Source organism: Sinohyriopsis cumingii, chromosome 11 (assembly GCF_028554795.1).
Source record: "Sinohyriopsis cumingii isolate HCF-2022 chromosome 11, ASM2855479v2, whole genome shotgun sequence".
Lineage (NCBI taxonomy): Eukaryota > Metazoa > Mollusca > Bivalvia > Unionida > Unionidae > Sinohyriopsis > Sinohyriopsis cumingii.
In genome coordinates this window covers 26,169,510-26,187,362 of record NC_142971.1, presented here as the reverse complement: position 1 = coordinate 26,187,362, position 17,853 = coordinate 26,169,510, and the positions used below count along the sequence as shown (strand labels likewise).

The following is a 17,853-nucleotide window of genomic DNA, read 5'->3' as shown; positions in this document are numbered from 1 at the left end:
AGCAGTAATAGAACCAATCATGCATTTTCCTGAGCTAATTGTTTATCGTGTACAACTTTAGCACAACCATAAAACGATTTGTAATATCAGTTGAATTAGGAAGAATTTTTTTCCACCAGATAAATGAAGTCCAGTGTACTCTTGAGAGCATGAGTACAGAATTATGGTGGCTTAAAAATTTGGAAAAACTCAAGCAAATGTGACGTGTGGACGGTAACAGTTGCATGCTGTACTTTCTATTAAGAGATTCACACACGATTAAATAAAATAATCAGTTTACAAATTATACGTCTAGTTGGTGAGGATTAATTTAATAAAACTGTCAACAGTATATATGGAAGGCAAGTTAATTTGAGCCTTAAACTTTTTAATATTTTGCAAAATAACGACTGAAGACTTTTCGAAGGCATAAATGGAATAATTAAAGACGATAGCAAGCATTCACAAGCCTTTGACGAAACAAATGTTAGAATTACAGATATTGGTCTTTACTACCCTAAAAAAGGACATTAAATCTCACGATAGAAAGCAATATACAAAAAAGAACTGTTTTGCGTCGGAGTATGTGTTACTGCATAAGACTTCTAATGAAGTAACAGTAAAAGTAAAATCAGAATATTTCTTTTTGTTTCTTAGATGTATAGGTACAAAGCTGAAATTTAACAACAATGGCTAATTCAAGTCTGATACAGACACTGTTGAAACCTTATTAGTGTTACTAATAATAGGTGAACAGGGCTATGACTCTATGTTAAGGTAAATTTCAGAATTGCATAAAAGCGTCCAAAGTGAAATTAATCTATGCTGTTGTTATGACCGTATCTATTTATAAGCTAGAAAAACAGTTCTGAAAATGGGTTCGGTACAACAATAAGTTAAGAAATGTAAAATTTCAGATAAAACCCTACCAAGTTAATATGAAAGCGATGTGTCTAAGGCGATCATTTGCCGTACGTAAAGTAAACGCACGCAGCAAGAGTAAAAAGAGACAAAAGAAACAACAGCCACAAAGTGTTTACAAATTATATACAGAAGAAGTTAGTCATACTGTCCGATCTACTAATGCTATCCTATACTTATATTGATACTTATTTGATCGTGTTCTGCACGGATGAGCCTTTTCAATACTCTTGTATGGAGTATCTATACTATTACGACTCAATATTCTTAAAATAAGTAATAGAAAAGAGTGAGAAGTAGCAGGCTTTCTAAAATTCAACAAATAATTTATTTCTCTAGAATGCAAAGTAAAAATGTAAAAGAGAACTTACGGTATTGCGAATTAAATCCCCAATAATCCTATAATTATAAACACAAGTCCTAATAAGTAAAGTTCTGAATAAACTTTAGTGGAAATCCAGATTAAATCCAACACAGAAGTGTTGATGTGCCATTATAATGCCTATGTTTCAAAAGTCTTTTTTTAATCACAATAATTCAATACTTCCTTATTTCAAATGTCAGTATAAATTCAAGTTTCTATTTCCAAGAATGTTATTTTTAGAGCAATTTAAACTTCAGAAGAAAAATCACTTGAATTAAATAATTGAAAAAATAAATTCCAGCCCAAATAAATTCCTGGACACAACATGATACAACTGATCCTGCCAAAATCTTACAGATCTTAAAGCGTGACTGAATAATGTTTTTATTTACGAGTTTCTATAGTCTTCTGCTTGATATCTAATGGAAAATAACCTTCAGGAAGTTTCATGTTGTTTACAAAATAAATTCTTAGATGTACTTATAGAATTATGTTACTAAAGATATAATTTAAAATGTGTAGTATACAACAAAATGAATCGGGAATTCATGGAGGATTTCCAAAGTTCAAGACTCAGATTGAGATAAACATGTTTACTACAAAACCAAAATCAATTTATCTGATTAGGTGGAAAATGAACTTGATTTTGGACAATGTCCGCCCTCATCAATTAACCTTTTTATACTGTGGAGATTTAAAATGCTGATTAACTATTAATAATCAGTTTTGTGAAGAATTTGATCGTTTGATCGTTTGATGATGCAATGTATTTCAACTTCAGTCGCGAAAAAATGGAAAAACCAAAGCACAAACAGAAAACGAATTATCAAGATTCTTTGAAAATTGGACGTAAAACTCGTACACAGTCGTATAGTAAACCCTACCAGGGCATACATAAATTACATTAACTGATCACGAGGAGTGGATGGGTGGGCAGGCACAGACAAAGCGATTGTATATTATATACTCTTGAACTAAAGTGATTGCTTTACTATCATCACACAATTTATGAATAGATGACATTCCATCATTATTTACTGTACAAGGCCTTTAGGGTCAATAGTTGGTTTTACAGCCATGTTTATCAGTTTGAAGGATATGTTGAGCTAATACCCTGTGTTCGTATAAATTATACGCCACACACCCATCCCATGCCGATAAACTATTACCGTCATAAGAGGGTCATAGTCTGATATGATTTTAACCTCCAAGCTGCTATAAGTCCTTACCTTTCATCTTATTGTAATCGCTATCAGACCGTTCCAGTTTTCTGAAGTGTCTTCATTATTTAATATTCTTATTTTCACCCACTCGTTATCTTTAAATCTGAATACTTTCTCATTTTATTGTTAGAGACAATTTTGGTGTACATTCCACAATGATCATGGAACACAAAATGGTTGTAGATATACGTGATAACGAAAGTGACATCCTGTTCAGATCAAGAGTTTTTTTTTAAAAAAAATTAAAGTCTTGTGATCTCTTTTATATTCATTCGTATATCTTGATACAGAGATTGTCACATTAGTGGAAGGAAAACAAAGACACACTGATATGTCAGAAAAAGAGACTAAACGCTATTTGGAAGTTTCTTTTTATTTCATGTAATTCACAGGTCTTGTTAACTGTTTCAAACCAGTAGCCATTACATTGGGTTTTACATTTTACTTTTTCGCCTGCCAGACTCACACAAGACATTGCTGATTCAGTTTTCTATAGCCATTGTCTATATTCTTGGCCCTTGTAAATCATTTTATAGTTTTTTGATAAACTTAAAAAGCTGCATAATTATGTTACTATTATAACATATATTGTGATGAAGCATGGTCGATGCATTTAAAACGAGGACTCTACTCACTTTATTCAATAGAAAACCAAAATATCACAGCTTTCAAGCTCATGTAGAAACATGGTGGGTGGGGGTCGTAGCTCCATCTCCGGAATGATGTACAGTTACAAAACTTTATCTGGCATTAACTATCAATGTACTAAAACCTTCTAACAAAGGATAGTCACAACATCCTACATTACATGCTCAATTAATTACGTTTTGGAATTTGATTATGCAGGCGAAATGTCGAGATGATACATTCTTTAAAATATCTTTATCTGAACTACGCTTTCCTCCCTTTATCGTCACCTACGGCAATTCTGTTTACGATATGCTCGCTTGCCCCTTTACCATTAGGGTTACGATTACAGTCATAACAAATTTTGCTTTAAGATTTAGGTTATAGTTTTTTTTTATTTTGTTTGTTCATATCTCTTGAACCCCATTTCAGCTATGTCCATGCCGAGTTGAAATATCATGAATCTAAGCGAAATCATTATAAAATACTCTCTGTTGTCACCTTCACCTTTTGATACCGGTCACATGCATAAAATAAAAAAAATATCATTTAAGGTTGCACGTTAAGTTTGTGTTGTTCCTTTGATTTCCTAATATTTGCTTAGCCACAATAGTTTGTTCATACTGGAATTAATTATTATGTGGCTGCTAAGATAAATAATTCTGACACACTCTGCTTCCCTCAAATAATTCTGACACACTCTACTCACCTCAAATAATTCTGACACACTCTGCTCCCCTCAATTAATTCTGGCACACTATACTCCCCTCAAATAATTCTGACACACTCTGCTCCCCTCAAATAATTCTGACACACTCTACTCACCTCAAATAATTCTGACACACTCTGCACCCCTCAAATAATTCTGGCACACTATACTCCCCTCAAATAATTCTGACACGCTCTGCTCCCCTCAAATAGTTCTGACACGCTCTGCTCGCCTCAACCTTTGGGACAATTTCAGAATCATCGAAACTATGTGTTATGCTTGTTTTCATTTGCTTATAGTTCTTAAAACCTTTAAAGACTGTATGAATTCTTATGATTAAAAATACATACGCTGAACAATTAATTTTTGTATTACCAATTGTCTCACCCTTTAGACCTTTTGATTAAGTCCAGTGGTTTTAAAAAATTCTTATGATTATGGGTTCCACACAAAGGCTCGGGCCTTCTTATATTCAAAAGTATTATAAACTTTTATTTTCGTTAAAGAAGTTAAGGCTGAATGTATTTTCACAATAATTAGATTTTTGTTGGCCGTTCTTTTATATCAAAGTCCAGAAATATTCACAATACTGGACATCGAATGGCGATCATCGTTAGGACGATATCGAAATGACTATCAAATTGCATTCTTTTGGCTATTGGCAAACCTTTCGCACCCTTTGTTTTATTTGATACTAATCCCTCCTTGATCGTTCCTCTTTTTCTTCATTTACATATTGTTAGACTACCACTGACATTAATACTTACCCTGTATTTATCCAGTTTAATCTTTAACTCGCCATTTTTGCGTGCGGACGCCCTGTACCTCTGCTTGACCACCTTGAGCATGACTAGGTCTTTCTCCTGAATGACCAGAACGAAGCCTATACAAAAAGGAATGTTAAGATTTTATACACCCACCAATGATTTTGGGATCAGCATTTGATTTGCAAATCCAAAATCTATCTTAAAATGTATTAATAATGAACTGAAGATAATAAACATATATCAATATTTGTCACATCCTAATGGTGAATGCTATGTGCAGCCGTGATTGTTTCGTCTCTGCTTCCCATCACGACTACGTTTTGAGGACCCACTGCTCATTCTGCAACACCCACCCACCCGAGAGATGACGTTATTCGTGTCTCATAGAAAAGAGATTCATACTGTTGACCTTAAGATAGTTTGAGAAGACTGATGTATGCCGACATCTATGGTTTCTGATGTATTTGTAAACCGGAAGCTCTCATCTAAACTCTTGCACAACATAATCGTTATGGCAATCTGCGTAATTCAGAAATTTTGCTGGCGAAACAATCCAATATTCTCTTTTCGTACTTGCCCGCAAATTTTAGACAGTATGAGAAAGTAAAAGAACGTTTCCAATCCCATCGACATTTTGTTATCTCCCAAGCTTCAATATTTTTTATATTAATTTAGCAAAAGCAATTTAATTGCAATAATGCTGTAATGAGAAAACGTTGAGATTGTTCATAGCTTAAGTCTGCCAAACTGTCAAATGAGGCTACGGCATAGGTACTCACACTTGTTGAATTGTAATCAGGAAACCTTGAGGAAAAAGTAGTTCTAGCCTCGTTTGTGAGCATGGTTATACAGAATCAGAGAACGAATATACCTTCATTTTCCTACTTTTAGCATTTGACTGTAAAATTCTTGCACATTTTTGGGATAAAAATTGATAGGTAATTAATAAGAAGTTTTAAGAACCGATACAACTTATATTGACCTATGCGACATTGCTAATACTATCACGTTAAGTAAAGGTAAATGATCTCAAGAACATGGGACATGATGTATCGTATTTCTCGTGCCATTGTGTCATCAAATTGTTATGTATATCAATAGTGTAATGATCTTATGTAACCATATATATACATGGCTAACTTTTGTCCATGATTGTAGTTTATATTTTCAGGTAATGATCATGTAAAGGCAATATGTTGACTTATATCTGACTTCAAGACATTGATTTTTCCCTTGGAAAAAAATGGTCTACTTGATGTTTGTCTGACTGATTCAATAAAGTTTTAAGTAAACATACCTGACACGGTTTACAGTTTGTGGTAATTTCCCATTAAGATGATGGGTTTTTATTTCAGAAAAGGTTATCGCGACATACACGATGTACCTGTTTAAATGTTTCCCTGTAATTACAAAGTGCTTATTGACTATTTCAACTCAAACATTGTTTTGTTATTATAATCATTGCGAATTAATTCAAGAACATTCTGAATTATATGGTTGTGATACATCGATACTGATGACACATCAGTTCATCCACGACTATTGGTACTTTATTACATTGAATAGTGGAATTCATTCGGAACACTGTAGATATTTGGAAGTGCGATAGAGATTTAGGACTACTTGGGATTTAATTCACAATACCGTAAGTTCCTCTTGAATGTTCATTTTTTATTATAGAGGAATTAATTATTTGTTGAATCTGACTAAACTTGTTGGTTTCGCTTTTTCTGTTACTTAGTTTACGACTATATAATCGTAACACAATGAGCAGAAGAAAAAAAAAACATTTTTCCAGTGAGGAATATATTGATAGTTGGAGGTTGATGATCAAATAATGGTGGTGACTAGTTTAAGGGGAAGTAATTAAGAAAACCTATGATATCATATGAACACTATCCGAATAGGAGATGACAAGCAAGCTTTGCATATGTATGAAGCAAATAGTGAGGAATAATACTGAATAACGTCAGGGTTATTGGAAATGTATATAAAATCAGATACGTACTGTTGACAATCCTAATTACTCTCCATGGTAGAATGAATATCAATATTGTTGCTGCTTCCTGTCCGGGCATGGCCCAGATCCCTTCCCAGAAACCCACATCCAGACACCAGGACACTGTCAGCACGAAGGCGTCAAAAACCTGATTACATATGACAAAGAAATGGATTATACCTAGCATACACTTTTTCACAAAACCAATATTCGGTTTGTCTGCATTTCCAAATGCAGCCTTGAATATATATATATATATATATATATATATATATATATATATATATATATATATATATATATATATATACGTTTATCATTGCTAACAGGCTGCACATGAGAGGGAAAATTCATATTTAATCAAGGTAGAATAGCATTTAATAGTTGTCGTGGTTTGTTTTGACACCTTGAGCTCCATATACTTAGAAAAACTAAATACTATAAAACTGACGCATAAATCTCAATGTTGTCTTGAATTACGAATCTTGATGTTGGAAATAGAAGATCATTAGAATGATCCAATTAACAAATATAAGCTCAATAAAACCATGGCAATCTGAGCGTGACACATACAGAGAAACATCTGAAAACTTTAGACAAAGAAGCTTGCGAGATAAAGTTTTTTGAAATTGTGATTAATATGAAAGAAAACGTAAACGCGTAAAAACCCATAAACTATGCATTTTCTCATTAATAATTCGTAAATATTTAGCTGAGTAACCTTATCTAAATGTTCGCATTTACAAAACTGGTAAAACAATACGTGCCATTAAAGTAAAACATGTGTAACAACGGATCGAACGGGTCAAGTACTTTATTTCTAGTTTTTGTCATACTCTTTTCTTTGATTTGGATTAGGCACATTGAACAATAAGATCGAAAAGCCATTTGCACGTCGGTGAAAAAATAATCTAGGTTTAAATGTTTCTAATACAGTCAAGCCACAAATTGACAACATTTGAAGTCAAAAGATTAAACACGTTTACGACATGTAGTGATGGTTCCTATGTAATAGTATTGGTATTAATTATTCAATAGTTCAGCGTTGTACCAAAAGATATTATGGGTGCCCTTCTGAGAAAATAATGAAAGACGAGCCAACTACAACCCTTGTTTTACCTATTGTAGTGTGATGCGCATAAAATAGTGTATTACCTCTATTTTGTGGTCAATAAATTTTCTTCCCATGGCAGATATCTTCAGAATTGTCTGAAAAATATTTATTTTGACTTATTGCGCTATTTAATTGAAGATTAATTAAGGTTTTGTTTATTATCTGTTAACAATATTATTTCATTGCTTAATAAAAGAAATCAGTTAATGCCTTAATTGTTGGAATAAGGGGTTATCTTTTCGAGTTAGCATTTCTCGTTTTGCCAACATTTCTTTGTGCTACTTCTAGATGAGGGTGAACGTGTATGACTCAAAGTGAATGAAAGTTTGCGATTGCACATTTTTTAATAATTTGGCCAAGAAAGGACATCAGATGCAAAGCTACATGGATCAGTAGATAGTTTGGCAATGAAGTGTCTGTTTCGATGAGATAAACGAATATGCCGTTTGCATCAACATTGGTGCTATGTGAAAGATAATTTCTAATTGCTCCCAGAGAAAGTGTGAGTTCCTTATAATATATTGGAATTAAGATTTACGAGATGATTCGTATGCAGTAGAGAAATGATCAAGTTTCAATAGTTTACGATCGAAAAAATATTGCATTTGGCCTCATTCTTAAAATGGGTAAAAGACCCGTTAAAGCAGAGTTTTGCATTATTGTGTAAAGTGGGCTAACGAGATAACTGCATTCAACAAGTTTTTATTTCAATATCTGAACATGTTTTGATCCGATCTGAGCTTAAGCATAGATATAGTTGACGTTCATAAGCGTTTTTACCTAAAGTAGATCAAAACGTCGTCGACGGATAATAAGCAGTTAGTTCCGGGATTCGGTCATTTGACTATGATGGCAATTTTGTTATCGAAACGAGTGACTGATAAGAAACTGACCTTAAGTACATCCATATCCTAAAAATAGCTGTCAATGTTCCAGCCAGTTTGCTCGAAATACATTGAGATGCAGTGACCAATTTATAAGATTTATTTACAGCTTTGATATATTTGTTATTTTGTTATGTATGCTTAACTCTTTCGGTCTCTAATCGTACGACATGCTTTAGCGCGGGCTATTATTCAGTATGATTTTTAGTTCTTGGAATGACATTTAAGTCTCCGAGGCCCTTATTCCGTTCTTTGTTGACATCCTTAAAAGTATCATCAAAACGTGGTTTGTTGACACGTTTAGGAACAGCCGAAGTTTTCGGTATTGTATATCCAGTAACATCCTCCATTATGTAGCTAAATAAGAGTATCCGATCCGCTAAGTATTCGGAAGGATCAATTGTCAAGTACGATTTGCAGACGGATTGCAAAGTTATCAAATATCCTTTATCCAATTTCCATCTCTGGCCTAACCATTTAAGTCTGAGTATATTTCTTCTTAAGTCATTATTGTCACAAACTTTCCAAAAGAAGTAAACTAAACCAAATGGTAACGTAGGATTCTGTGATAGGATGCAGATAGGTCAACATATGAATAAAAAGGCAATGATTGTATCTTGAAACAAACTATTCTATTTTCTTCCCTATCTCTTTCATTTCTTTGCAACCCCAAAGTGTTCGAAGACCGTTAACGTAGCTCAGTTGAACAAAAGGTTCTAGTTTATGTTCAATACAATGATTAAGATAAGATGGATTGTCTGGAATGCTTCGGGAAAGATATAATAAGAACATTCTATTAGGGTTGTGTTGAATACACAAACGTCTAAAGCAAGACTTATTTAACTGACTGAATGGTTATGTATTAATTTGGCTGTGATGAGTTATGTGACAGAATTCGTAATACGTCGCATATTATGCATGTGCTGAATAATTTATTCATCAGGTATTTACCTTTGGTGAAGCATTAATTATACTTATGATCCTTTTCTAGACACGAAAGCTCAGCGGTAAAATAAAAACTTAAGTATGCGCTCAGTAAATGTAGTTACTCTTTATTTGAAGGATTACTCGTAAGATGAGCTATAACAAATTCAGTGTAGATATATGACATTAAATGAATTAAGGAACTATTCTAGACAAACTTATTTCCAGAAATAATTACCTCAAGTAGCAAAATTGATAAAATAGCCATGCTTCCTATGTGAAAGGCATGAGTTAGTTCATATGTTATCCCGTGTCCACTGCTCGATCCAGTTCCAGCTCTTTTCGATCGATGGTGAGATATTTCGGATGATGCCTTCATGGCATGTCTCCATTGATATTGTTCAATTAGGGCCTTTATGTAGTTATTACGATGTGCACTGCTATCATAATTTATGGGCGTTAGTGTATGGTTGTTATCGCTTTCCGACTTGACTTTCCTTGGTGGAGCAGAGTCTTTTCTAAGACTAAGGAAGTCTACTATTTGCTGTAGTGACCAATCGCCGTGTGTTGTTTTGTTTAAGAGGTTTGGTAAAAGTTCAGTCATCAGGTCCACCGTGGTTTTATGGAGCGTCTCGTATGCGTGAAGATTCTCTGAAAAAAAGTCGGATTATTATATTATAAGTAAATTATATATATATATATATATATATATATATATATATATATATATATATATATATATATATATATATATATATATATATATATATATATATATATATATATATATATATATATATATATATATATATATATATATATATATATATATATATATATATATATATATATATATATATATATATATATATATATATATATATATAATGGCGTGTTAATCACCTAATCAATTGTAAACTATGCACATCAATAAAGTCATGGGCTAGCAAATGTTCTGAAGGACAACTGAATTTTGGAAGCCAACACGTGTAAAATGTAATCTTTTGTCGTGTTGTATCTGCTCCTATCATATTTTATATTACTTCAGGTTTCTTAAGGTTTCAGTTTGTTTATATAATCTAGGGTACAGTCTCGTAAATAAAATGCTAAAGTCAGCTTCTTAAAGTATCAGACCGTACACATCAACAAAAATGACAACAGGAACATGTCAAAGCCGGAAGAGATACCAAAACATCTGGAGTCGAAGAAGATAACAAAACACATCTGGAATCGGAGCAGATACAATAGTAATGTCCATACCTTTATCGTAAATATCATCCCTGTTGTTTAAGCAATCAAAGGACTATATTCTGCTTTTTGAAGAAACGATTTTCTCGGTATCTATCTTAACGTCTCATCTGAATTTAATATCCGTTCATGGGATAGAGATAGCAGTAGTTATTCAGGCCGCAGTTTTTCATTTGCGTACACTTTCTATCCCCCTCCCCCTTCTCATCATTCTTGGCTTGAACAGTTTTGAAGCTTATTTGCTAATATATATTTAAATTTTTAAAGGATTTTGTTCATTCTTACAACGAATAATTATGAACCTAAGATAACTCATAACTAGACATGCTCGCACAACCAAATGATTCTTAGGCTCGACATGCGGTCCCCGGCAAGCTGTTCTTGTTGCTGAACAAGTATATCAATACTCATTTCCCCCATTTTCAGAAACTTTTTCAAACAATCGAGACCTGCTGAAGATCTGGATTTGGTTCAGTTAATACGAATGGTTTACCTTCTAGAAACAGGGCCTAAACCTGTATGTAAACATTAAGGATTTTTATATGACATCAAATAGTTCTTATATGTACACCAATTCAGAAAAGTAACATGAGGTAATGTCGTACCGGTCATAATGAGAATGTCGCAGATAATCTGACCACTGACACACACTGCATCCAGACATCCAAGGATTGATATGGTTATTAGTGCTACGTGGGTGTGGAGAAGTTTCGATAGTCGTTTTCGTCTCCTAAAAGAAATAAACACATTAAGCAAACAAATATTTACATTGCTTTGTATATATATATATAATGTGTGTTTAACTTTTGTCCGTGTCTGTATGTTGTAAAGGTCATTTGTAAATAACATATTAAATTAATAGCTAACTTTTGTCCTTGCTTGGATTTGAATTCAGTGAAATTGCATTCGTTTTCTTCCTTGGAAAAATATCTTGTTCAACCTGATAGTTAAAACTTTATTTACTACATTTTAAGTAAAACTCATGACCTTGTGCACAAATTAGAATGTTCTGAAAATAAACTTATGACCAACATCATGGGTATCTTATTGTGCCTTAGTCTTTTATATAATGTTGTTTTCATAAAAATTATTTATTCATATCTTTAAGATCAGATGTGCTTGGATTTAATTTGAAAGAATATTGTATTTAAAGTATTCATTGGAATTGCAAAGTGCATATTGACTTTTGGATTAAATCACTATATTGTGATTATTATGAACACGTTCAAGGACATTCTGGATCATATCATTGTGATACAGTAAGATTGTTAGCTCATACAAGACTATTTGTACTTCAGCACAGTCGATACAGTAACTCATTTGGAACACTCTATACTTTGTAATTGTGATAGAAATTTGAGGCTTATTTGGAATTTGACTCACAATACTGAAAGTTCCTTTTAAATTTTTACATTGTATTCTATGGATATACATTATTTGTTTAAATGTTTACTCTTTCTGTTATTTAGTTGAAGGCCAGAGAGTCGTCAAAATTTATTTTGTAATCTATCATTAAATAATAATAATAATAATAATAATAATAATAATAATAATAATAATAATAAAAAGAAGAAGAAGAAGAAGATGATGATGATGATGATGATGATGATGATGATGATGAAATATTAATACAAAACATTTCAGCAGCGAGAATTCCTTCTTCGATAGTTTACAATAAGGAAGTGTAAAGTCGTAAGATCAAGCTCTTTTTCAGACATATTCTGCCAGACTGGAGCAATTATTTGACATAAATATAATCACATAATTGTATCGAAGTGATAATTTCATATAATTGGAAGGTTTAAATGTTAGAATATTAGATTAGCTGGACCTCTTTTTTTTACTTTCACCAAAATTTTGATTTAAATTATGCTTTCGGTTTTCAATGATATGTTTCAAATGTTAATGATACCTTTTCAGATAGTTTATCTTTTGCATTCTTGTCCATAATGCAGGTACCTAATTGGACAGGTGTATGTCAAATGTAAAAATTTTCAAGACTGTTTATAACCAGTTGGATACAACACCATTAATTCTGAGGGTGGGTCACAGCGAAGTACATTTTACTCATCACCTACTTTTGCTGTCTTGGAGACTTTTTATAATTACACAGGCTCTGCTCAAAGTGGATCTGATCAGCTTGGTTATGTGATGCATTTCTTGTGCACCTTGTATTATGTTACTGACCTTATTCGTAAACTGAGCTGTAATTGCAAATTAAAGGTGAAACTTGTCTAGGACTTGGGCCAGCTATGCGTTCAAACTGGTGCTTCTGAACTTATAACTAATAAACAAGACTGAATTAAACAGCTGTAAAGGTGAAGGAAATATGTAAGTGAATGGTTTAGTGGAGTGATACGCCAGAGAAGTCCCTCCTTGGATAAATTTCCTTTTTGAGAGACAAACTGGTATATTGCATTTTCTGGAAATAGAACGATTAACTACAATTTTATTGCAAGTGGCTTTTTAGGGACAGGTCAACTCACACCTTATATTCTTCTTCTCCTTCATCCAATGCAAAAGCTCAGAGTACAAGCTCAAAATAAACGTTATATTTTGTTTATACTTTAATAATGAAGTAACGTTCTTCAGTACTTAGCAAAACTCCAATAAATACCATAGCAATAGTATTAATGAATATCACAGGGACCACAACAGAATGCCATCAAAGCTTAATACCCAAACTGGTAGCAGCAGAGAGGGCGAACAGACCAAAGGATTCCGACAAAAAAATAAAACCTCCATGAAAAAATCATCTCGTAGAAAGGTCCAGATTTTTACAAATAAACGCTTCCTTGAGATGATTTATTTCTGTAATGGCCGATTATATTAATAAAACCTTAATTCGAAAGAGTAACTGAAAAATAAAGGACTCTACGTGTTTATTTATTTTTGTTTATTTCTTTGACGACCAACATTGGTAGGCGCCCTCTCTGCTGCTATCCAAATATTTTATCAAGACCTACACGATATCTTGTTCTAGGATCGTGCAAATTTATTGTTATAAATCCATGCGGAGTAGCTTGCGCTCGTGAAAAGAAATTTCTGAATTTAATTATATCCATATCACCGCTGCACCAAGTTTGATGAATATTTCTCATCGTGTGTGTGTCTACGCCATTAAAAACAACTAAAATATTGCAATTATCTCTGATCACTTTTGGTATTTGTGTATACCGTTGAGTAACATAGATCACATCTGTATTTTTATGTCTGCCACGAGAAAATATTCTAGCTGGGTTTGCTTGTTTATCCAGCATCACATCGTCTTATACAACTAAATTATTAATAAACCCGTCTAAAACATCTACGGACGGTGCTTCATCAATATCTGTTACAAAATCAATAATATTTTCACCGTCATTTATTAATCTTGCATTTCGTTAAAATCTTTTAATACTTCATAGAAACCTCTGATCATCAACGGATGGTGCTACCAAATACAATTTATCCCATTTCAACCATCTCATTATCAAATTAAGTAATAATTGCGTCTTACCCGATCCAGATGGTCCTATGATAATCATTGTGATGGAATTTGGTAACGCAGGGTGGTGTTTAACTGGCTCTCGTCGCCGAGTTGCTGAGAAATCAATTATATCCATATATTTTATAACATGAATCTATATTGTTTACGTTGCAGATCTAAAACTCAAACTACTGATTAGCGTATGGTGGAAAATGTTCTGTATGCGGTAGAAAGAAATTTTAATTTTTACCTAATAAGCGCGGTGGTGATATTGCTAAAATGATGTCAAAGTTTCTAGGTACTCCATGGGCTAAATATCCAGGAGAAAAACATCTACCAGGATATAATTATTGCGGTCCTGGTACCAGACTTGATATCAGGCTTGATAGTCAAGATCAACCAAAACCAGGCGAGGAACCAATACACACTATTGATCGAGCTTGTCACGCTCATGATGTTGCGTATAAGAGTAACAGTCTACAAGACAGGCATATTGCAGATGTGAAATTAATTCATGCGTTAAATTCTATAAAAAATAAAAATATCAAAGAAAAATTAACTAGTTGGTTAGTAAGATCTGCGATGAACGGTAAATTAGCGCTTGGGTCTGGTAATATACAATGGAATAAATTTATTATAGTCCAAGAGGATACTGGAGAGGCAGAGCAGCAATTGGTAAACTTGCTGATGCAGCAGCGGTTAAACATTCTACTGCTGAAGCGTGGTTATCCAGGCAAGCCATATGGCAAATTTATCTACCACCACCGAAACGAATTCAGTATGCGTATTTCGATGTTAGTGTTCATAATGAAGTTCATCAAACAGATATTCTGTTTTTACCACATGATACTGTACGTAGAAAAACATACAAGTACGCGTTAACTGTTGTTGATGTTGCAAGTAGATATAAAGATGCAGAACCGCTATCAACGAAAACATCATCTGAAGTAGCCGATGCGTTTAAACGAATTTATCAACAAGGACCATTACGATGGCCACAGCTGCTACAGGTTGATCCTGGCAAAGAATTTCTTGGTCCAGTATCATCGTTAATAAAACAACATAATACCAAAATACGACGAGGACATACTGCAATTCACCGTATCAGGCAATTGTTGAGCGATTTAATCGAACACTTGCCGAGCGGTTATTTGGATATCAATATTCAAAGGAATTTATTCAGGATACGAGATCTCGCGAATGGGTTGCAAGATTACCAAGTGTGATAGCTGCATTAAATAATGAGATTACACGAACAACCAACATGAAACCCATTAATGCAATTACAAAATAAAATATACCAATACAACGAAAGGATATTGAAAAACAAAAAATACTGGGTGATGTTACAGTTAGATATTTATATGAACCAGGTGAACTCGAAGGTGGTAAAGCGAGAGCGACTGATCCTATTTGGAGTGTTACCACACATAAGATACCCACCGTGACAAGATCCCCAGGTAGACCCGCAATCTATAGATTAGATTTGGCTGCTCCTCAGCGTGGATTTACACGTGAACAACTACAAGTAATTCCAGAGGATACACAACTACCACCGCGATCACTTAACTAGCGCCAAGGGTGCCAGCACCCCGACGTCGATTACACTCGAGACAGGTCAACATCACATTTTCTCGTGTATGACCGCGACTATTATCTTTTCTGTCCACGGTAAATTGTCTTGAATCATTATTCGAATACCTCCACAGCATTATACAATTACAACTTGCGCAATGATTATTCTGCTGTTGTTTTAACTCAATAATAAATTCAACATCAAGATCAAAGTCGCGTTTATTTTTTTTATCAGATTGTTTGTATCCGATTAATTTTTTTCTTATTATATCGCCGTCGATGATGTTGAATTTATTAACGATTTCAGGAATTATAATTCTCCGTAATTGAGATATTTTTCTAACCCTTGATACCGCTAAATAAACTAAATTTGACCACTCGATACGATCGTCTACAATCCAGACTCGTGTATCAGAAATAGTTAATCCGTGAAACGAGTGGATCGTCATAGCGTATCCCAACACCCATGGAGATTTGTCAGCGCGTAATGCATCTTCGACCACACTGATATCAACAGCGACAATATCATTTAATACGAGATTCTGTTTCTCAGTCTGCCCTGGAATATCAACATTAATATTCTGTTTTCGTGTATCTGATGGTCTATAACATAACGGAACGGGCAATTCTGAATATTTTTCTTTATGCAGCTGAAATAACTGCTGTTGTAAAGCGTCTCTGATTATTTTTCTGCTTGCTACTATTAAATCGCTGGGTCTCCATAAATTCAAAAAATCGTTCATTGAGGTTTCTGAGATCACTCCGCGTATTATTTCACACTGAATTTTGTTTGATTGTAATCTGATTAATTTTTTTAAATTCCTTTAAATTTGCATCAAGAGCTCTATGATCATCATCTATTTCTTCGTAATAATCAACGAAATTTTTTAACCAATCATGTGGAGATGGTTCAACAAAAGGCGGCTGCTGACCATGATCGCCACACATTATTATAGCGGTATTTTTCGTCAACAACCAATCAAGAAATATTTTTAATGTATTCAATGACACCGTACATATCTCGTCCCAAATAATTATTTTAGGTATATATTTTTCTCCCATTCGTTCAGGAGTCCATGTATCCCCGCGCCACCGAAAGAAACTATGATACGTGCACGATTGTACTTGTCGTTGTTTCATCTCTCGTGCAAGTCTATGTGTGGGTGTCAGCACGATCATATCTGAATTTCTGAAAATATTAATTGCTCGAGTCGTCTTGCCGCATCCACCAGGTCCATTGAGATATACTGTCTTTATATCTGGTTATTGGATCACTTTCTGACGGCGCTTTCGACATTTCTGATATTTTATTACATTTACGATAAAAATTTCTCATCGGAACATCTGCTGATTCTGTATAATTGTGTAATATTTCCTTTCTTATTCTCCACGAACTCCATCGTTCATCACTACTTATAAATTCCATAACGGACTCTAAATATTTACTCGAAATATAAAACGAATCTGTTGCGACTCTGACTGCGGTCTCAGGAAATCTATTAATCATCGATAATAAATTTATAGAAACATAAGCCAACATAGAAGATCTTAGATGAGTATACTGTGGGGAGACATCATTTATGTAACTAACGATCGTACCCAATTTTGTTCCGTCGGATAAATAAACACTTTCTCGACTTACAAATATATTTCTCGCTGTTGTGTCAGCAATTATAAAATCGTATTCGGCATCATCTAGAATTAATCGTGTGTGATGTCTTTTATGATCATATGCACCACTCTGAGTAAATTTACCTATAATTTTTCTACCGAGATCTTTTGCGGTTTTTTCGTTATTTTTAAGTTTAATCTCGAGAATTTTAGGGGCTTCTTTGATAATATCATCTTCGGAAACATCAGGACATTTTTCCTTGAATTCCTTAATAACTTCATCGAGACTGATAGAATCTGGCATGGGTAACCAAACGTCGGTCTGCGCGTGATATGATATAATTGCCTCACTGACAACCAGCGATGTCAGTACCGCACAATCTAGCATATATCGTAATAAAACTATAGGCGCCCAACGTTTTTCACAAAAATGTCTACC

At 33.7% G+C, this 17,853-nt stretch overlaps 1 protein-coding gene across 1 annotated transcript in view; it reads right to left on the bottom strand.

Annotated features, from left to right (window-relative positions):
• The window catches only part of LOC149787807 (uncharacterized), a 105,822-nt gene that overhangs the window by 14,363 nt on the left and 73,606 nt on the right, over positions 1-17,853 (bottom strand). Inside the window, exons 2-6 of the mRNA XM_089975671.1 lie at positions 11,365-11,489; positions 9,750-10,162; positions 7,745-7,798; positions 6,599-6,737; positions 4,591-4,706 (exon numbers count right to left, since the gene is read on the bottom strand). Of these exons, the coding sequence (XP_089831797.1) occupies positions 4,591-4,706; positions 6,599-6,737; positions 7,745-7,798; positions 9,750-10,162; positions 11,365-11,489 (847 nt within the window). The remainder of the gene's footprint in view (positions 1-4,590; positions 4,707-6,598; positions 6,738-7,744; positions 7,799-9,749; positions 10,163-11,364; positions 11,490-17,853) is intronic.